This window comes from Symsagittifera roscoffensis, chromosome 3, assembly GCF_963678635.1.
Source record: "Symsagittifera roscoffensis chromosome 3, txSymRosc1.1, whole genome shotgun sequence".
Classification (NCBI taxonomy): Eukaryota; Metazoa; Xenacoelomorpha; order Acoela; family Convolutidae; genus Symsagittifera; species Symsagittifera roscoffensis.
This window is the reverse complement of record NC_087064.1, coordinates 68,442,385-68,465,069: the sequence shown is the minus strand read 5'-3', so window position 1 is coordinate 68,465,069 and position 22,685 is coordinate 68,442,385. Positions and strand designations below refer to the sequence as shown.

The window sequence follows — 22,685 nt, the reverse complement described above, 5'->3', positions numbered from 1 at the left end:
AAAAATTATCAAACAGGTATTTTCAGCTTCAGCTGGCCTCTAGTTATAAACGATTAATCTTTGTTTTGAAGCAGCTATAGTTGCTAAGATCCCGATAGTTATATAATAAGTGTATATTTCTCTCCGCTTTTTTTTCGCATTTGCAAAAAGTTTTTTTTTTGATTTCGCTGCAAACAGGGATAAACGATATAAACTGGGTGATACGATTTTAAAGAGCTCTCTGACTCAAAAGAAATGTTTTTTTTACGATACTTTTATATTTGTATGTTTTATTGTTTATTATTTCGGTTTTTAAGAAGGTCCTTCGGTTTTACAAAGTTCTTAGTCACACCATTGTGTTGAGAAATATGTTGGTAAGCTTCCTAGTAGTTTGGAAAATCGTGTGATTTTTTTGTCCTAAGTATTTGCCACCTTCGAATGCAAGCGATGTGATGTGGAAGAAATTGCTCCTTATTTCTAATTTGTCTGCTTTTCTTCAGATCAGATGAAAAGTGTTTTGATTTATTTGATTGACAAAACCCGGTTAAAGAAATTGTGAGATGTCCTTATCATCTTCTTCTGCGTGGGGAAATGGAAGAGGTCCAGTGAGTGGGGGGCACAAGGTGTCTTCAGCACAGGAGTTGGCTCTGTGGCTCCACAATAAACTGGGTTCCTCAGATGCCAACTGGTGCTCATCACAACTGGCATCACAGCTGAGTGTGCAGAACAATCTGGGCTTTGTGTCTCAGGCGTTTGCCAATCTATCTCCCCCTGTCAAGTACAGACTCCTCATGAGTTTCCTCTTCATACCAAAACGACAGTTGCAGGCAGGTAACCCTACCCGCCGCTGAACAGAAGACAGACCCCGCCTTTCTCTGTCGCTTCTGGACATTTTTTGTACTGCTAGCCTGCCAAAAAAACTCCCTCTCCCCACAGCAAAATATAACCTCTTGTTATTTAAAGCCTTCCAGTGAGTTTCAGCCACCCTCTGGGATATACAGCCCCGATAAAGTTTTTGCCCCTTCCCCCTAGAAACGATCAAAGGGGGCATCGTTTTATGTTTCTAGGCCAGAAGGCGACTATAATTAGAAAGGGACCATTGAGCAAGTGTTGGTGTATGTTCGTTCAGCAGAGACATCACTCGACAAGGAGCAATGTCTTTTGATGTTCTCTCGAGTGAATAAGTATTAATGCAAAAAGAAAAGTAATATTTTTACTTAACACTCGAATATGAATTTATAACAGGAGAAGAGTGAGTTGAAGAGTGTGCTGGAGAGAGTGGTGGAGGTGGGGATGGGGGATGAGGATGGATGGGTGAGCACAGTGGCACACTGCACCCAACAGTACCTCACCCACTCACACATCCCAATAGACGCACTCCTCAACATGCCTACATTCGAACAGGTAACCTACTACCATCTACGACTTATTTCATGTGCATTTTTTGAAAACCAATCAGACGCTATTTACTAAAAAAATAACAGTAGATTTCGAAACAAAATCGAGTTTCTCTATGTTGATCATGGTCCAAGCATTCTCTGCTACTTCACAGCAACCGGCTTCCCTGTGTATTTAGTTAAAACTATATTTCAAAGGTGGCTAAAGATACGAAGAGCGTGTTAGCGGCCGTGGACCCCAACCCCCATCTGCTGCCCATGGAGTGTGAACTGTTGAGCAAGAGCTCATTGGCCAAGGAGATGAGCAGTATATCCCAGCCTACTCTGAACCAGGGTTGCAACACTTAAATCACAACTATATTTTTTAAACGCTTTGAAAATTAAGTTCAAGATTTATCAATTTTATTGACGCATCGCTGAAGTGAGCGATGTGTTTTTGGTTCTAAATGATGAAATATTTTAAACATGAAAACGTATTTTTAATAATAATTACAGTTGCAACTCTATTTGGAATCAGAAACACTTCACTCTGCGTCGCCCCTTCTCCAAACCCCACACACAAAGGACAGAGCTAATGCAGAAGTGTAAAGACCTGCAGCAGCAACAAGCGGACTCTCTCAACAACTCTAGGTGTGCTCCTCATTTGTAAAGTTATAACATCATCTTCATCATTATAGAGTTTATTTTGTTTCCCCTTTTGAAACTTAGACTCAGAGGTGTCTGTTTGGATAATCGTAATGCATGCTGTTTAATCGCTGACAAATATGTTCTGCCTTAAATGACTTATTTTGGCCACCTGTCTTGATTCAGGCTTTTGTAAAAAAAAAGCTGGCGAATATCTTCAGCTAAAAAAAATTTCAAAGAAGAAGAAAAGATTCTTGATATTCAAACTTCAACGTTTTATTTTTTCGGTGAACGTTCTTTCTAAAAAATCAGTAATTTTGGTTTTCTTTAGTTCCTTAGCACTTTTCCTACTGTTGTTGGGTGGGACAAGTTTTCTATTTTGTTGCTGCAGGTCTAATCGAAGTGCGGCTATGATGAACTTGACAACTGCGCCTGTGAGGAACAAAACAGCCCCGAGCAGACTCAAATTTGGAATGAACAAATCGAACCTCACTGCCTCCAACCATCTACATGGGAAACCACATTCTGCCATGTCTTCTGCTTCTGCTCTTGATAGCCCACTTGGGGTTTCGCCAACCGGGGGGATTCCCTCCCGATCCAACAAAGATAGTGTTGGAGGTGGGGGCGTGAGTGTGAATGCGGCAGGAAAGAGGGGGGCCAAGTTGATAGAGATCACAGACCAGCCTCTTGGAGGGCCAGGGAGACTGAAGAGGCACAAATCGGTGACAGTCGTAAACCCAAATGCCGACAGTGAGGGTGAGTAGTTCCATAATGATCGTTCTCGAAGATTCCTCGACATCTGTCTTATAAAGTATGATTTGAAAAACCTGCTTGCTTTGTGTATTTACACAAACGGAGCGTAGTGTATTACTACGAACATCTGTCTTAAAAAGTATGACTGGAGAAACTTTTTTCCAATCTAGGTCGTAAATAAAATTGCTGTTGTTGTCACTTATAGTATATTTCAGTTGATTCCTATTTGTGCCTATATTAGTATAGGCAATTTAATAGCATATGTTGCTGCTTTATTTTTGGCTAGTGTTAGTTCCTGTTTGTAAAAAGAACAGGTTTTTGTGTGATAGTATGAGTTCTCTTTTTTTTCGAACCTTAGTCGCAAATATTAGTGTTCATCAATAACCCGCTATTAAGTTCAGCCAATGCTAAGGACATTGGAACAGACTATTATATTACGAATAGCCATTTAGCTTAAAGGCATCATGGATCTGTAGCGTAGAGGTAGGGAAGGATACCCGCAACAAAATAAGAGGGTTCGATTTTAATTGAGGCTTGTTAGTTGGTAAATTTCCTTTTTTTCAAACTGACTGGTACTGCCAATGCGTCATAATTGGCTTCCGTCACTTAGCAATTATCTAGACTCATAATTGGCGTGCGTCACATAAGAAATTTTGTTGACTCAAAGTTTTACTTATTCAGTTTTTCCCATTAGCGTTATCGGTCATATTTTTGCTTGTGTATGCGAAGTGCATGATAAGTGTATGAAAATTTAAGGGATTTATTGTTATTTGTAAATTTCTTTGCGACGCGTTGGAAAACCCTTGCTCTTTTCCCAGAAGTTTCAGTTTTCTCAAAAACTACTGTACCGATTTTCAAAAAAGTGGTGTAAAAAAATTAACTAAATAGAAAATTGGCCTAATCAATAAAAAAACGTTTTGCGGCCTTCGAAAGTTTTAGTAGGGAGATTTTTGACCTATTAGTTATGACTTTTTACGTTTTCTCAAATATCAACTGCAAAAATCTGAAATGAGGATTTCAATCAAAAGATTAAATTATGAGGGTTAAGGGTTCATTGCCAAGAACAAGTGGTAGAAATTTTCTTTGCATAAAAGGCTACGCCATTATTTTTTGTAGAAGAAAAGGACATAAGAAAATAACCATTTTTTGAACTTCCGACCGTTTTTTGGAAGTTTTTCTCAAAAAATACCCTGCAAATTCTGTTATTAAGGGTTACATTTGAAGAAAAAACGATTTGTGTGAATGTTCTCTGCGCAAGCGGCTATGTCCTACGTTTTGGAAAAAAAAATTCTGGCTTTAGAAAAATGCTCAATTAATGAATATTGCCCGTTTTATGAAAAGTTGTTTCTTTATTTTTCAAAAATTAATCTGGTGATTCTGAGGTTGATGACACTTTCCATCAAATAGCTGGCTTAGATCTTCTCTGCGTTAACTGTTTTACCTAATTTTTTGTAGATAAGTCGGTATGGACTTCAGAAAGTCCATTTTTGAACTTTTTACCGTTTTTTAAAGATTTCTTCGCGAATCTCGAAAACTACTAGCTAAATCTGGTATAATGGGATCAGTCGAAAAAAAACTGATTGTGACAATTTTCCCTACCCAAGATGCAATTCCCATACTTCACAAGTTTCGAGTTTTTATCATTTCTTGGGATTTTTTTTTCAATTTTTTTCGAAAACTACCCAGCCAAATCTGAGACAGATACCTCAATTGAAAGATCGAGTAGTAGTTATTTATTATAAATAAGTGGGTAATCCCTGGTTAAGCAGAAGAACCACTATAGTTTTGCGTAAAGTTCAATTTTGAAAATTACGAATTTTCACATCAGTACATTATATGATTACAAACATTGAAACAGGTGCATCCAGTATTAGCTGGGCCACTAGTTTACTTTCAAGTGACCTTGGCGCTGATGTTAGGCCAGGAGACTCCTAATCTACAGGTCGGAGTTTCAAATCCTGAACATTGAAATAGTTCATTTTTATTTTGTCGGACTTTGACTGCGTAGCATTGGCAATTTAATAGCAATTTTAGCTGCTTTATTGGTGACTAGTTTTAGTAAAAATACAAGCTGCCGTGGAGCAGGTGTGAAGACGTGATACTCCTAATCTCAGCAAAATTTTTCAAGGTGTATTTTATGTTTTCCTATTTCACTTTGTTTTAGCTTTTTTAGATCTATTTTTTATTGTCCTCGCTTGTGTCTGCGAAGTGCAGCTTCGCCTATGTAACAAACTATTGTCTTTTATATCATACCAGTTTAGCCGATTGCTGTGCAAGTATCACAGAATGTTCCGACCACCATGATTTCAGCCAAGATTTAAGAACAAAACTAATTTTTTAGCTTATCTGTTCAAAAGTTTTTTTTCTCCTTAACTCCTTGTTGTTTTTAGTTACGGGGAGTTAAGCTAAGGTATAAATATGCAGATTGAGAGGTAGCTGTAGATTTAAGAACGTTGAGTTAACAATAGAGTTAAATTGAGTGTGATCAAAATTGATGTGTCAGTGTTAACAAATTTCGTGGAGTTTGGTCTGAAAATCAGAAAAATGCAGACCAATTTTGCGACATACTTTTTTTTGATTTTTTTGCGATCTCTTTGGCCGCTTGTAATGAAGGAAGAAAGACTTCAATTCAATAATTATAAAAATGATTAGACATTGACTTTTAGTTCTCTTGAAAACAAACCGAAAATGAACAGGCATTTTAACCTGATTACACTTGTCTAGTAATAGGGAACAAGACTTTTTTCCCGCCATTAACGTGTCTTTCAAATCTGTAAAAAAAAATTGAACTTGCTTTAATGTTCGACCTTAGTAATTTCCAGTCTTCCAGTATCTTTCCACTTGGTCTTTGCAACTTAAGATTTAGGGTTCGAAACCCGGCTGGACCTCGTTTTTTCAGTATATAATAAACTGAATTTTGTTTCCGGAAAAAATTGCATTGCCGGCCTATTTTTTGTTTGCTTAACTTATGACGGCTTAGTTGTGACGGGTTGTTATTGTAATATGTGCAAATTTCCTGGTAGATTCAAGTGTTGTTGATTCGACTTTGTATATAACCCTGATTTTATATATTTTCATTTTCTTTGCTTGAAGCTTTATTCGGTCGGTCTTCATGGTTTCTGCTAATGATTTATCGGTTTTGTCATGTTCTATCGTTTGAAGGCCGAAAACTGATTATTTTAAAATTGTTTTTGAGTCAACGGGCGTCTACACGAATATTGTCGACTTAGTGGACCTTCAAATGTTATTAAAAGCTTGATAAATGCTACCAGTTGTGTTTCTCGACTGTTTTTTTTTTGAAAATGAGTTTTTTATTGATTAAAAAAAATCGATTTTTCAAACTATTTTTTCCGACTTAGTTGTTTTCGAATTTTTCTGTTCGCTAGCTTGCATTGTATCCCAAATGACGCGAACCTCCGCTTCGCCTCTGTGTAATCAAATCGAGCTGCGATGTTTAGGTGGTGGTAAAGGAGATGCGAATGGCGAGTACAACAAGACTATAGATGAGAGTGTCTCATCTTCGGCTAAAAAGGAAAATGCAGACAACAACATGAGTCTCAGCGAGGAAGAGGAATCAATTGGAGGGGAAAGTGGGAAGACACCTCTGAGTGCAGGAGCTTCTGGAGAAGTCGGAAGAGGTGGAAGAAGAGGAAGTCGGGGTCACGATATAGTAATAGAAGAGAACCCTGACGCTGCTTCTCAGGCGGGTGCTAGTATGACAGCAGGTCATATGTATGTTACCAAACTGGAGAATAAATCCGATTACGAGGCAGGGGTGGGTATAAGTGCCACTGTATCATTCGAACCCCGCTCTGATGAGAGATGGGGAGGGGGTGGGGGAAACGGAGCTGGAATGCAACAGCCACAGAATTTTCAACCAGGCACAAACAGTGGTTCATCAGCTGCTATTCCTGATTACATGATGGGATTACAAACAACATACGCCAACCAAGTCGGTAGTGAAGTGAGTCTGGTTTCAGTTTAGTACGTTACTTTTTTTTCGTAAAAATATAACAGTGATAAATTTGTTGCAGCCTTTGGATTCTGGATTTAAGAGCTATAACCAGCCGTTCCAGAGCATGTTCCCTGTGATTGGCTCCAACCCAAATACACCCACACAACTGACCAGTCAGAACCAAATGCACGGACAATACTCTCCTTTCGAACACGACTACCCCCACAAACGATCGTCTTCCGGGGTGGGGATGGGAGTTGGAGGTAACATTCAGTACGGGACCCCCACCCACTCTTTGTCTAGTCAGAGTCCAATGAGCAGTCGCGGTGGCACTCCTGGAGGTCCGGGAGGAGTAACAAGGAGTCCGGCCGGTACGACGCCTGGAAATGAATCCGGTTCACCCGCCGCAGTGTTCAACTTCTTTCAGCCAGCAAGTGATGCCATTGGTTCCCTGAAACCAGCGAACTCAAGTTTGATAGACGAGAGGAACTCCTCGCCTGTAAGGTCGATAGCCAATCAACTAAAACAAATTGCAGACCAGAACAGTTCGACGAATCTTTCTCCGTTGGCAATGGTGAGCATTGTTTTTTCAGACAGTAACCGAACAATTTTTAAGTGACGTATATTTCCTTAGCAATTCAATATATTTGCTGAGCAATCTGAATATTTTCCGTATTTTTTTCTAGAGCATTTAATTGTATTAGATAAATTAAGCTAACAAAAAGTTTTAGCGTTTATATGTTTTTGCAGAGTAACATAAAGATGTCGCCATCCGGTGGAAACAATCAGATGATGTTCAACCCAATCGCTAATTCATCAGTGCCAACTGGAAGCCGTAGTAAAGTTCAAAGTTCAACCAGACAAGCCAGTCAGAAGACGAATGATGCAGCAACAGCTTCTACTTCTAAGACTCCTGCAACAGGGTTGTCCACTCTGGACAAGCTGCTTTCCAGTGCGACCAAACTGACAGACGCCGATCGACAGAAAATCCAAAGGTAAACATTCGTTTGTTTTCTGAGTCTGTACCGTGTATTAGAATATTATACGTCACATTTTTATGGAAAACTTGGTATCTGAAAATCAAGCTCATGATTTCATCAAAAAAAATGCAGTACAAATTTAACTGATTGTTGTTGCTACTACGGCCGCAGTGAAGTCGCTACTACTGCGTCGATTCTCGTTGATTGAGATTCATTTCGAGGCAATATTTCTCATTCCGTGAAGTTAAATGACAAATTTGCAAAAACCAAATTGCGTTCCTTAATGACAGAACAGCTTTTCGACCTGAAAACTTCTACAGCTCAACAGTTGCGTTTTTATTATGTAACTTATCGTTCTTGGCTATATACTCTTGTTCGTAGGTTCCTCGGAGGCGAAGCATCGGCGGAAGAAAACAGTTGGGGGCCAGGGGGAGGAGGAGACAAAGGCAGCAAAGTGAGTGTCGTGTTGTCGGAGATGAGAGTCCCGGCTGAGATCAAAGGGGAGCTGTGCACTTCAGTTGTGTCCACAGTATTCGAAATGGACTACACTAACAGAAAGTGGAAAGTTGTCAAACACACCAACGTCATCAAGGGTACTAGTCATAGTAGTCCCAGCTCAGCGAACCGAGCGAAATAACTTCCGAGCTAAAATTCTGCCTATGAAGCATATGAAGAAAATAGTAATGCTTATAAAGCGATGCAATGATTTGCGTTTGAACACTAATGAATTAGGAAGGGGAGTTATTACTGTGAATGCTAGTGTATTTAAAATCTTTCTTTGTTCAATTTTTGTTACTTAATTATAGTTAGCATTGAATTAATTTTTCTTCTGCGTTTTTTGAATCTATTTTTGTGTCATTTAACGGTATTCGTCGATACGACAGGTAGACATTCAAACAATGAAAAATAATTGTGTTCCTGCCTGGATTACTTGGTTTTGAATCCTGTTGTTTCCAGCTTTATTTTCTCAATGGCCACTTTTTTTCACCGTATGGGTGGAAAATACGGCCTTGTTAGTATAGTTGTTACGAGTCGCTCTTGCATCCTAACCGCAGAGGGCTTAAATCCCGGAAAAGAAACATATATTTTTTGCTTTTTCATCTAAAATGGAAATAGGTAGAACCAATCGAATATACTGGTTTTTTAGGGGCCAAACAACTAAACCAGTACCGTAAATTTTTTGTTAGGCCTTTTATAAGCTATATTCGCTTTATTGGAGCACATACATTGGTAATTTTTTCCAAATTTTGGAGCCAACATTATGTAATAAATAATGCGCGCAAAAATAACAGTTTGTGCGTAGTTTTAACGAGATATTTCGGTATAGAAACCATTCTGAACTGAGGCAATGTGATTGATTACGCTGCGTTTCTCACGCCTTATCAGAACGCACTATCCAATTTTAGCAGGTTAACAACTACATGTAGTTAAACAAAAATACCTGAAACAATTCGCCAGCAGAGATATCTGGTCAAAAGGGGTCTAGGACAACAAGCCGACGGGACTTCAAGCCGAAGGGACTTAAGGCCGAAAATTAAACTTTACAAGCACCTCAAATCAATAATTTTTCATCTGTACAACGTTGCTGTTCAAAATCTTACGCTAGTTTAGTCCATAATAAGCGTTATTCATGACAATGAATCACTTAGGATTGACATCCGTTAATAATATCAGCCGGTTTTTGAAATGCATAAATTATAAACAAGAAATTTGCCTTTAGCCGTGTTTTATTTTTCAACTTTCCTAAACATCATTTGGAGGTTTAAATTTTATGAAAACGCTGATAAATACCGACTAAAGATCATGAAAATGAGAAAATCTTCAGAAAAGTGTTCAATTAATCTTATTTCATGACTTAATGAGAAAATTTTCGGCTTGAAGTCCCTAATTTTACGATTCGGCTTGAAGTCCCGTCGGCTTGATGTCCGGCACCCGGTCAAAAGATATATATTGAGCATGGGTGGAATTCAAATAACCGTACTTTTACACAAGCGAACGTAGTTTTAGGATCAAGTTAACATTCCTCCACCGCAGCGTTCTTTTTAATTTAAATCGACTTAGCGCTGCATGTAAAATGCTCAATTCTGATTGGCTGAAAGTTCAAACTCAGAACTAAGTTAACATCCTCCCCCTAAATGGATTTGGGGGGGGGGGGAAGGATGTTAACTTGGTCCTAGTTTTATTTTAATAAACCTGATTGTTTCTACCCTTGCTCGCAAAAAGAAATTCTCATTTGGCGGCTATTTTGCTGCATAGTTTTGTTTGACAATTGCCAAGCGACAATGTGCATGTGCAAGGACGTGACTCCTAATCTCGAGGTCGGGATTTCGCTTCGGTAACAAAGAAGTTTTTATTTTCTAAGGCTTGTTTTTAGTTTCGTTTTTGGTCTCTCGCTTGTGTTCGCAGAGTGTAGCTTCGATCTTGGTCGAAATTTGTTTTCACGTTGTTTGTAACTCAGCGTAATTTTTTCCCATTGATTTATTTTTTGCTTGAAAATTAAATCGGCTTGGAGGATTTCGGTTAATCCATTTCTTCGTCATATTCACCTCATTTTACGTCTTTTGAGGAGCAGTATAATTTCACTGATGTGTTTGCTGGTGGTTTATCTATCATTACACAAGCAAAGCTTGTGTGATAGTATGAACTCTCTTTTTTTTAATCCAACCTAAGTCGCAAATATTGTTGCGACATAAAGTGTTCATTTTGAAAGTGTTCATTTTGATCAATAAGCAGCTATTAAGTACAGCCAATGCTAAGGATATAAACATAGACTATTATATTACAAATAGCACTTTAGCTACAAGGTGTTATAGATCGGTAGCGTAGAGGTAGAGAAGGAGACCCACAACAAAATAAGAGGGTTCGAACCTGGGCAAGGTCAGATGTTTTAAATGGACTTTTTCGTATTTAGGTTAAAATGGGCTCGCTCTATAAATTGAGGCATGTTAGTTAGTAATTTTTTTTTCAAATTGACTGGTACTGCTAAGGCGTCATAATTGACTTGCGTCACTTAGCGATTGTGTAGACTCATAATTGGCGTGTGTCACTTTGTAGGCTCAAAGTTTTACTCATTCAATTTTTCACAAAAGCGTTATCGGTCATGCTTTTGCTTGTGTATGCGAAGTGCAACTTCGGCTGCGTAAAAATTTATGGAACATGACCTGAAAGCGCTTTTTTCATGTATGACAAGTGATAAGAAGCTCCAAGTTGTCTTTGTGTCAGAAAAGTGAGATGAGACGAAACATTCAACGTTTTCTGCGTTGCGTGTTGGAGAAAGTTATTCAAAAATGAAAAAAAAATCCTTAACTAGAAAATTTTTGATCATAAACTAAGAGTCAAACTATCCATGTTATACAATAGATGTGTTCAAATCAACCGTATATAAGATAAAAGCAATAAGATAGTTAAAAGCTTTTCGGGGCCTGGTTTTGATTTGGTTTGAAGTTCGTTTTAATTTTATTTGCGAAATGGAAGGCAACCTTCTCCAACGACAAATGCAAATGGTACACAAAAAGCGTGAATGAATTGCAGTTTTAGTAGTACTTTCATTTTTTTTTAGCTTTCTCAGCGGAAAAAAAATCCAATGATCCATTTTTCTCATAATAGGTTAAGCTTAACCAGAAAGTCATTTTTGAAAAATACTTGGAATTGAAGAATTTGAAGGTGATATGTTTTTTCTTGAATCTCGAAATTGTTCGGAAAAAGTTGAAATACTTATCTCCTTGTCTGGTGGCGATGTTTTTCAAAGGTAGTACAAATAGCTGCTTTTTTAAGTCGCGTGGTCTGTTTGTCTACTTTCTACGAGCTAGTGTTCCCAAATCGGAGTAAGATTTATCAGGTTAACCATTTGTGTAACAAATCACCGAAGCATTTGATGGCTTGAAATTAAATTCAGATGCTTGATGCTGAACCCATATTACATAGCTTAAACGTCAGCGCCTGACACAACAGAGTTTCGATTCGGTTCAGCGCCTAAATTTTTTCATAATTATACCTGTTTGATAATAGAAAAATGTATGTTGTGATGACTCTTCAATAGATCGTGATATTTTTTTTCAGGAAAAGTCTTAACATTTATTCAGGCTAGAATTTTTTGCTGTTTGATTTCTTTTTAAGTTCAGTTCATCTCATTTGTTAAAGGGAAAGCAATTCCATTAACGAACAACAAAAATTTAGAATTCACGAAAAACGTGATGGATTTCTAATTTCAAAAATGGAAGTTAATCATCAGATTTTCCAGCAAAATAAAAGTTGTACTCATTGATCCAAAAAATTGTCAATCATAAATAGTCCTAAAAAATCGAGTTTTAAGTGCATATTTTTTTAAGTGTTGCTTTTTTGGCACTTTTGAATTGGTAGGCTGCGGTAGAAGTATAATATAATATGTGCTTTGACATTTGATTTTTAAAATGTTAACACAGCTGATGGTTTTTTAGTTCATCAAATACACCGGAAAAAGTTTTTTTTTTTCAAACAACAGTACAATGATAAAAAGCTCGATTTCAGAAATTTTCTAACTCAGTGTATCTCGCAATGTATCTCGCAATTTTTGAAATGCATAATTTATTCATAATTTGGTTCTATGCTTTCCAGCTTATTACTTGCAAAATTGTGTCTTTTTTGTTTGGAACTACTTTTGCTGCATCGAACTGGCAATTTTTTAGCATATGCAGCTGGGTTATTAATGACTAGTTTTTGGGGATTTTAGGCATCCGTGGTTGAGTAGTTAAATGTGAGACTCAATTTTGCTAGGTCGCAAATTCGAACCCGGAAGGTAGCCGAGTATTTGCTATTTCGAGGCTTATCTATACTTTTTCTTATTTCACATGATAGAAATGCTTTATGGTAGTGTTCACGCAAGTGTTTGTGCTGCGCAGCTTCGCCTATGTGTTGAAACTTGAAAGTTAGGATTTTTCAAAAAAACAAGTCATTGTTTTTCTGTCAGTTTTGCGTTCATTGATTCTTTTCCAACTGTCTGCTGGCTATCTTTATTACAATTAAATGAACAGGTACTAATTAACAAAAATATTAGGGTCTTTTATCACAAATGTATATATAACTTTATATTTACCTCTTTTTATATTTATATCTAAGTTTTATACATAACTTTTATAGTTACATGTTTCTAATCATTCTAATATTGTTCAGAAGCCAGCTTTGTTTGACTTAACGTTGTTTATTAATTTGTCAATTTTATTGAAAAGCATGTATTTTTAAACTTCTGGGTTAGGTTAACAAAATTAAATTTTTGGTCAGAAAAACAAATGTCAGAATCAAAATTTTTATACTCAAAAGAAATCATATACATAACTCTGTTAACGTTAACAATCTAATTTACGCGACAATCAGCGTTCGGTTCAAGCCATTACCAGATAAGGACATGACTGGTTGATAACTATTTAAGTGTCTAAGAATTTCATTTGCTTGTTGGTTGCTAAAGTTTTCTCTTTCTCAAAATTGTATGTTTTAATTTGAACGGATAAATCTTGTGTATTTCTGAGTACATGTTCATATTTTCAAATTTTTTGATAGTTTTAGACCGTTCATTTTTGTCTCATGCTATGGAGATTCAATCTATGGGACTCATGAAAATGTTTTTTTTTTCATTGAAAAATAATGTTGTCTAATAAAAAAGAAATATTTAAGCTGCAAAACCATCATGTCTTAGCAGGTGAGGGGCAAAATGACCATGACTCTGCGGGAAGAAGAGTAGATAGTAAAAATTTTTGCAAGCGGCAATGCCTCAGCGCCTGAGACACTTGGTGTTTTCTATAGCGTGATTTTTCAGTACCCATAGACATGCCATCGCTCTCATCAAAAAATCTACAGCAGTGAAAAACAGCACCCTTTGCCGAGCTGTACAAAGTGTTTTCAAAACACGTTTTCAACGAATTTTATCGCATTTCGCAAATACTTATGGGTTATTGAAACCCTTCTGCAATCGGTAGCAAACATTTTCCGAAGCTGATGATATAATTCAGATGGATTGTGATTTGTTAACGCACTGCTGAGCAATCTTCTATAGTTCTGTTGAAAATAACCGGCTGAACTGAACAAAAACACTTTTCCAACTCGGTTTTCTAAAGCTCGGTTAACTTTGGTCGTAATTAGAAAACAAAAATTGTTCGGATGCTTACTAGAATTTTAATGGTGTATTTCATTTTGCGAAACATGAACGCAAAATTTTAATGGTTGATTTTACTTGGGGAGCAGAAACATGCTCAATAATAGAGATTTTTCATCAATTGACCCTGCGTTTCTCCATAATTTTGAATTAAGCAAATTGACCCGTTTTAAGAGTGTAATTATGGTCGCAAATTTATTAATTGAATTGCAGCATTAAAATTTTTGCAAGATTTTTTTGCAAATGTTGTCAGAATCACTTTTGGTCAAAAATTAACCCAATTCGAGAAAAATGAGTTTCAACAATTCAGGTGATCTTTAATTTGATTATTTATTCTAAAACATCACTGTAGTAGATTGTTTAGCACAAAAAGCAGTAAAAATTTCGATAAATCACCAAAAAATGCGCAGAAGGATAATCTAACAGATTGAAGTATATCAGAAGAATTCGGCAAATTTTTGCTACCTATTGCAGCAAGAATTACTTCAAATACCCAAATATTTGTGAAGTGAGAGGAGATTCATAAAAAAAGTGTTTCGGAAACACCCTGAAGCTGACGCGCAGGATATGCTATCTTCCCATGGGCGTTAAGTTTTTCGGAGTTGAAAGGCGTTTTTAGTGTACCAATGCAGGAGAACGCTCCTCCCATCAGGGATTCTACACCAGCGAGACCCAAAAGGTCCACCACCCCCTTAGTACTGTTTTATGTCATCCCTTTTTGGCCGACTAACCCTGAAAATTTTCCAAAAACCGCCATTTGCGCGAGTATGCAATAATTGTTAAAAGAAAATGTAATTTTTTGGTCATAATTTTCCAAAAAGCCCGAAAACGGCATTAGGAGCTGTTTTTTTAAATTGGCTGCGGCAAAAGGTCGGCTTGTCCTAACTTATTTTTGAAACAATTATTATACGTTTTGAGCTAGCTAAATTAAGTAAATAAAAAGGCAATTGGGTCCGACCGGCTGTAGCCGAAGGAGGACCGGCTGTGAGAAAGACCCGAGAGAAGTTTTTTAGAGAAAGTATCAAGGTAACAGCCTTACAAAAAACATTCGATTTGAACTTCAATCTGGAAAATGTTCGCGGCGATTTCGCCAGAATATGTGCTAGGTAGTCTTCCTTGTCCAATCAAGCTGGTGCTCCGAAAAGTTTTATTATAATGTTTTATACATATATAATACGCATACTCGAAAAAAAATTTCAAGAGTCGACGGACTCTTCTATAGGTGGCGATGAGTTTTTTTGGAAAACTACCATGGCGTTCAGATTTACAGAGGTATTCGGCGTTACGAGATTTTGGTGTGCCGAAGCATGGGCACGCTCCTTGCCTCAGGGATTCGACCCCCTCTAGACGCAAAAGGTCCCTCTTGTGTACTAGTTTATGGCATCCGTTTTTGGCCAACTAACCCTAAAAATTTTCAAAAACCGCCATTTTCGCCAGTATTTATTATTTTTAGAGGTAGCGCGCATCGAAAAAAAAGCAGTTTTTTAATACAAACTTTCCAAAAACCCCAAAACGGTGTTTTTGACCTGTTTTTTAAAAAAATATATGGCTGCAGCTAAACGTCGACAACACTTTTTCTAAATTGTTACCCAACCTTTGCGCAAAAGAATAAAGCATTGCCTCCATAAGCAAATGAACTGATTCTGGAGTTGTTTAGTTTCTTATTGCTCTGGAAATAAAGAGTATTGTTATCAGGAAATAGATTTTTCCCACAAACAAATTTTTTTACCGGGAGGACAGTAAAAAACTGTGAAGTAGCTTTATTTGTAAACCTTCGACACTCCTTCCCATTTGATATAGAGCTAATGTGGTTGCCATTAATTTTATAGGTCAGGGAATGGAGTCCCCGTCGAATCTCGTTTTGTTTTCCGTATGTATGAAATTGATTTTTTCCGGGAAAAACTGAATTACCTGATTGTTTGTCTTCTAATCTTTTGTTGCTTTTCTTTCTACACTGGTGAATTTTCTGTACTTTCATCAATTTTTATCGCAGATCCAAAAGAATTTGATTTATACCTGTAAACTTTTAATTTAGTAGCACTGACGTTGTACGTTTTCTTTGGTTTTTCTTTTTGTTTAATTTTCTTTGCTTAAAAACTTTGTACCACCAAATTCGTATCGGTTTTTTTTTGGCTTAGCTACTTTATTTTTTGTCACTCCATAGGCAAAATCAAAAATTTAATTTTTTTTTGAAAAATTCAAGCTATTTGTGTTGCAAGATTTCAAAATTTTAGAAGTTAATTGTTCAAAACATTTTTATGAAAACGATTTCTTGTAGCTTTTTTTGTTTTTGGCTCAATGGGGTGTACACATTTATTGTCTCGTTAATGGCTGCTCGGTAAACACATGAAGTGTATTTAATACTGGTAGTTGTGGTTTTTTACTGTTTTCTTGGAATTAATTTCTTTTTTTTTTGTAACTTCTATCCTTTTTGATCATTTAAAAAAATAGACTGCGGCATAGTTGTACGATGGCACATAAGTATTACGCCACGTTTCCCTGCTGATTTTGTCCCAAACTGTTTTTGAAACAATTTTCATATGTTTGCGCTAGCTAACTTCAGTTGATAAAATGACAAATGGGTCGGAGCGACTGTAGCCAAAGGGGGCTCTGTTGTAAGAAAGGCACGAGATAACTTTTTGAAGAGAAAGTATCAGAAGTACAGCCTTACAAAAAATAATCGACTTGAATTTCTATCTGGTAAATGTTCGCGGCATTTTAAACAGAATGGGTGCTGGGTAGCCTTTATTGTCCGATCAAGCTGGTGCTCTTACAAGTTGAATTGTGAGGTTCTATACATATTTTGTAATACGCATAGCTGAAAAAAAAAACAATTTTAAGAGTCGACAAACTCTTCTATAGGTGGTGATGAGTTTTTTGCGGAAAAGTCTTGAAGTTTGTTCAGGCTCAAATTTTTTGTTTTTGCGGTCTGCATTTTGGTTTCTTTTAAGTTCGAATCATTTCCTTTGTTAAAGGGAAGGCAAACTCCACTAGCGAACAGCAAAAATGTAAAGATTACACAAACGCGATTGACTTCAACTTTTAAAAATCAAGTTAAAATTTATATTTTGCACTGACATAGAAAATTACCTATTGATCGATCCACTTTAAGATCATCACTTTTTTTTGAAATTCGAAATTCAAACAAAAATTAAATTTGTAATTTTTTTCTATTCACTTGGGTTCATTGACTTTTATCCATCCAACTATCTATTTGATTCATAACATTTTTTTTTATTATTAAGCAAGTAAGAAATGCAAATTTAATTCTTGTCTTATTTTTTGAAAGTCTCTGAAACAAAATATTAGGTAATTAAGCCGACGGAATTAAATTTGACAGCCAATTAGTTGAAAATCAACCAAATTTTTTCTGCAAAGTCTGATTGGAAAATATACATGAAGTGCCCAATAAGGATCCACGAAAGCCATATATGTAGCAAAATCAAGATGGTATACACACGCACACAAAAAAAATTCTCAGTCTTCAAACGATGTAATAAGGGGCTATCAAAATGATATAAATTAAGCCGAAATCGATTAAGAAAAAAACACAAATTTTAACAAAATGACTTGGTGAAATTACAATGAATGTAAAAACAAATTTCTATTTGGCCGGATTTTCTAAATGATAATACACTTGAAGCAATTACTGTGAAGTTTGTTTGCCCCAAAACTAAACCATTCTTATATCTGGGGACTAAGCCAACAAAACAAACTTGCAAATAATAGGCCAAAAACTTTTTGAACTTGAATTATAACCGCTTGACAAAACAAGTCCTGGTCAGATTCGAACCCAGGACCTTTACCTTCGCCTTCCTGGGCGTATTTGTTTCCTCCAGGCTAAATAAGCGTGCAGGAGACAGTAAGAATTTTGAATTCGTTATCAACCAAGGTACCAACAGGAGTCGATGGGTACTGTGAAGTTATTTATGAGAAAAAAATCTACTACGCAATTGAAATACTCTTGTTTATTGCAAAGGTAAATTACAAAAAATATCGATTGATTAGCATACAAAATTTTTTTCTATTTCTTGAAACTGGAAAATTTCTTATTTTGATTTTGGGTAATAAGAAAGGTGAGATGTACTTTCCAATCGCTCACTCGAACAGGCGAAAATTTATGAGGCAGGTGAAAATGTACGCAAGGAGTTTTTGAAAGCGACAAACATTTCAGAAAATTTTTTTGGGAAAAATGGAATTTTCAGACTTAAATTTGTCGGCTTCAAATTAGAGGCATGGAATTTTTTCTGATTCGAGTGTTTGGCAGTGGTTCGGTTTTTTTCATTTATCTGCTTGAACTTTGAATAAGTATTTTTTATTTTTTTTCTCATTTATAATGGTTTTGGCTAATAGAGATTTCTTAGGCATTATTTAATTTCGGCTCAGTAGGCTTTGAACCAAGTAATGTCTGCCTGATAAAAGGCACTGAAAACCTATTTGATGCTTATTGTTGTATTTCTCGACTGTTTTCTCAAATCGATTTTTTTAATGCTATTTTTCGACTTCATGATTTCCCAACCCCCCCCCCCCCCTTTTTTTTTGCTCGCTTGCAATGCCACTTTTGCGTTGTATTGCATATAGTGATAAATTCTGCTTCGACTCTTTGTTTGAGGAGTATATAACTTTGTTATTGTTCAGACCTTTCTCGTAGATTGTGAAGGAACTATGGGGTAGAGCGGGTTTTAAACTAGCAAATTCGCCTACCTCAATTAATGTTTGTCGAGTCATTATAACCTTTTCAGTGGAGATTCAAAAATTTAATTTCCTTTTTTATCGCTTTCTAAAATTTGCTATGGACATAGCCAGGTAAACATCACTGATTCTTAAAAATGTTAATTTTTTTTGTTTTTGAAAATTGACGATTATTTTGATTTTGCTTTCAGACTGACTTTTCAGATCTAAGGTTTTTTCAGTCTGACCGAAAACAATCTTGCCTATTTTTCATAATGTTCATTTTTTACTATTTTAAGCTTTTAAATATAACTTTGAATTTACTGGCAATCCATGTTTGCGCTACAGTTTCACTTGAAAAAAAAAACAAAAGGAAGTTTTGAAGAAAAAAGAAGAATTCTTGAAATGAGAGTAAAAGGTTTCGTTTTGTTAAACAATAGTGCCAAAGCTAAAATTTTTTTTGATTTTTAAACATTTTGATGATCTGTAATGAAGTTAAAACATAAAGTTATAAAAACGTCAAAATGTTTACAAAATTTCCGGATGAATTGAAAACGTTGACACACAATGAAAAAGTTGTGAACATATTGATATCATTTTTCAATAATCTAATTTTTTTTTTTCAGTGCCATGTCACATATTTGCGTATTTCTATATAAAAAATTAAGCATTATTTGCGGTAAAGCGACAATATACAAACTGTGCATAATCATTTTACTTTTTGGAGGCTATCATATTAAAACCTATCCTCTGTTTGAAATTTAAAATTCAATGCGGTCTGTTACTGCTTGTTATCTAATTGAGAAAGTTAGCAGGCTCGGCGTCATAAAAAAAATGAAACTGCTTCTTCGGAGTTTCTTTTATATTATCGAACTCCCTGGATATCTTCCAATAAAACTATTTATTACCAAACAATCATATTCCATGATTAACACAACACCTGCATTAATCATTGTAAAACTGCATAATTTGCAGTCAGATCATTGTTAAAAAGCATAGAAAAAAGTTTATCTCTGTGGTACGGCGTAGACGGTCGTGTATAGCGTAACCTACTGTGTTTAAGCGTAAATTCAATTAGAGTATCATTTAGCCATTCAAGGCCGGGACTGGTATCCTGTACAAACCACAATAACTGTGTGAATTTTATCACTCTTTAAACCCTGTTGTCAAGCATTTGTCGGTTGTCAGTTTTTGTCAAGCTTTGTTTAAACAAGTAACTAATTCTCAATTATCCAATTCAATTCACAATAACGATACAAATAAATTAGTTAGTTTAACCGATAGATAGGTTGGTATTTCACATGGCGCAGCCAGCAGTTTCGACCCACTAGGAACGAACTGAGTTTTTAGGGGTATCCGTTTTTTGGCCCATGCCATCCCCAGATCCACCTCTTACGTGGAAAATCTGAATCGACCAATTCTTTTCAGCAATCCCAAAGATATCTTAGCAGACCCAGCTGAGGTTTTTGATGAAGCCCCTCCCAGACCAAAAAAATACCAGAGTCAGAAAACGCCACAGAACGGGACAACAGGGTCGCCAGAGACCAAGAAGAAAGTGGAAAAGTAAACAGAATTAACGCAGAACGAGGAAAGAAAGGCCCCAAGCAAGGGCAAAATGTATTCTATCACGAAGCGGATCACAGAGTAAAATTACGTTTATTCTTCTCTTTAGGGACAGAAGGAAAGAAACCTTTTCTCCAAAGTTTCCTGAACACTATTCTATTCGATATCCATTTTAAGGAGTTCTACACCCAATGCGAACGCTTATTTAAAAAGGAGAAAAACTTCATAGTAGAACGCATGCACTTCTACGACAACAACCAGGCAGACCTGGAAGCTCTGGAATCATTCTTCCTTAGACTCTCAGGTCAACCTGCTATATGTGGTTGGTCAGTAGAAATTGAAAAAGGGGATATACGAGAGATATTTATCGCAAAAATGAAAGTCAATGATATTCAAAAAGATTCTTGTATTCGCCCTGGAAATACTCCAAAGGAAACCCTCAGATCTGAACTTTTACAGGAAACAAGTTACGCAACAGCGTCAATCTTAGGAAATCAGCTGAGAAACAATATTAACCAAAACTCATCTTATCAAAATTCCAATTCTTCGATCACGCTAAACAGGAACCTACCTTATGAGTTCGAAAAAAAAACATTCGGAACAAAAAATACCGAGCACAAAATCAGAACTCATCCTACGAGAAACCGAGCAGATCATCCAACAACCGAAAAGCTTGTTTTTTCTGGAAAAGATTATTCCCCAAACCACAAATCGTCATGCCCAGCGAGAGACGCAATATATAAACCTTGAAACAAAAAGGCACACAATGCGAGATAATGCAATTCAACTAAAATTGTAAAAAACGTAGATAATGAGTCGGGTTCTACAGAGAGGAAGAAAACAATTTTATCACGTCAGATAGTGAGTCTGCATTCGGAGTACTGAAAATATCAGTATAAAAAACACGTCCTAAAAACCCACCAAATCAACATCTACATCTCACAGAAGGAAAATTCACACCCTCCTACGCGCATCATACCAGTCCCCAAGAAATTTTCGTTTAAAAAAACTCGACGTAATAAATTCCGCTTCAGGAAAAACTAAATGCCTTCATGTTATCTTATGATTAAATATTTCATTTTTTATGCAACTAAGGATACAGGAAGTCCAGCGCCAATTGCAAAAAAAAACAAAGCAGATCTCCTTTTCAGGAACGCAAAACTGTAAAACTGTACCCTAAATCTTCACTTAAGTTTGACATATCATGCGTAGACTACAATCACAAACCGAGAGAACTATTCGGAACTCTCGTCGCAGCTATATCATCTTTAGCATGGAAAATGAAATCAGCAAATTCCTGATCTCCCAAAAGAGAACGAGATGTTAACTAGGTTTAGATTTTCAAGGTGCAACAGTGGTACAAACGACCCCACGTTCCCCAATCCAGTCCCCACGAAATCTTAGATAAAGAAGAAAACGAACCGACGGATAAAGAAAAATAAAGCGAACTGAAGACTCATGAAACAGGCCATCCTCAATGAAGGCCACGAAGGATTTTCCAGAAAAGCCCCATACAAAAAGTCATTTTGGAGTTCGGCAGCCATAGTAGACGGCTGTGTTATCATAGATGACCGCATTGCCAACCCAAATGTCTTCAGAGAGGAATCATGACAAGATAACACCGATCCCACCCTGGCCAGGAAGCATTGGTAAATGCGCAGCGCAATACATCTGATGGCCAAGGACCAACCGTGATATTGTCAGTATGTGCAAAGACCGCAAAAAAAGAACTCTGTTTGCTAAGAATTTAAAACCGATAAACAATTTTAGTTCGTCGAAACCTCTTCCATTATTGAAAGTAGCAAATCAGGAAATCCAACTCGATTATGCAGGACCGCTATCGGATGGGTTTCGAGGTCAAATTTATACCTTGGTTGCTATCGACCGTTATTCTAAATTTTCGTCAACCATGCTAACTAAAACAACCGGAGCCTAAAAATGTTGAAATTTTTTAAAAAAATCTAATTTCAATATACTCAATTCCGATATCAGGAACTAATTGCATATTTTTCCCAGTAGGTGACCATCGTGAATGTGGCTTAGTAGAAAGAACTATTCAGACTATTAAAAGGAAGCTGGGTGTAATGCCATTAGATAAAAATTTAACAGATAATGGAATTGCACTAAAAACTATGATAGAAGACATAGGATTCAACAAAAATAGCGTTATAAACTTTTCACCAGTTGAATTGCAATTCCGATGAAAGCCTACTTCTGAATGGTCACTAATATCCGAAAATTTAGCGTCAAAAGAAATCTAGAGAGAGATGTCCATATCATGTGGCATCAATATTAAATGGAGCCCTTTCTACCCGACATATTATTGTCAAGAAACTATCGTTATCAGTCTATGAGCATCCTCTACACTTAACTCTTCTTCCTAGGCCTAACATACACCATAAAAGGCACTCAGGTGTCATTGCACACAATAGCCGAGCACACAATCGTCCTATCCGCTGATCTTTTTAGCGCAATTATATCCCCCAAGGTGCTCTTCCCCCCCATGCAAATAAATCAGCCCGTCGACCCTAAGGTATTGAACATCACTACCGCTTCAAACATAACCACTGAGTATTTTACTTAAATAAAAATCAAGTCACCCCTTTGAACACGATTCCCACTATAGGGAAATCATCTGA

At 36.5% G+C, this 22,685-nt stretch overlaps 1 protein-coding gene across 2 annotated transcripts; it reads left to right on the top strand.

The window, feature by feature from the left end:
* Positions 1-483: 483 nt before the first annotated feature.
* LOC134842631 (uncharacterized) lies at positions 484-8,525 on the top strand. 2 transcript variants are annotated; one of them, XM_063859058.1, is made up of 9 exons: positions 484-806; positions 1,225-1,383; positions 1,575-1,709; positions 1,894-2,006; positions 2,392-2,756; positions 6,212-6,717; positions 6,788-7,282; positions 7,459-7,703; positions 8,070-8,525. In XM_063859058.1, exons 1-9 carry the CDS (start codon positions 540-542, stop codon positions 8,323-8,325), a joined length of 2,541 nt encoding a protein of 846 aa, XP_063715128.1. In that variant the 5' UTR covers positions 484-539; the 3' UTR covers positions 8,326-8,525. The 2 variants fall into 2 exon arrangements, with proteins under 2 accessions (XP_063715128.1, XP_063715129.1); XM_063859059.1 differs by having other exon boundaries at positions 695-810.
* Positions 8,526-22,685: the final 14,160 nt, after the last annotated feature.

Excerpts from the sequence above, each read along its gene's own strand:
- LOC134842631 (XM_063859058.1), top strand. The coding sequence starts at position 540 with ATGTCCTTATCATCTTCTTCTGCGTGGGGAAATGGAAGAGGTCCAGTG. Across the intron at positions 1,710-1,893 it reads CCCAGCCTACTCTGAACCAG|AAACACTTCACTCTGCGTCG; the intron begins GGTTGCAACACT and ends ATTTGGAATCAG. Across the intron at positions 2,757-6,211 it reads CCCAAATGCCGACAGTGAGG|GTGGTGGTAAAGGAGATGCG; the intron begins GTGAGTAGTTCC and ends TGCGATGTTTAG.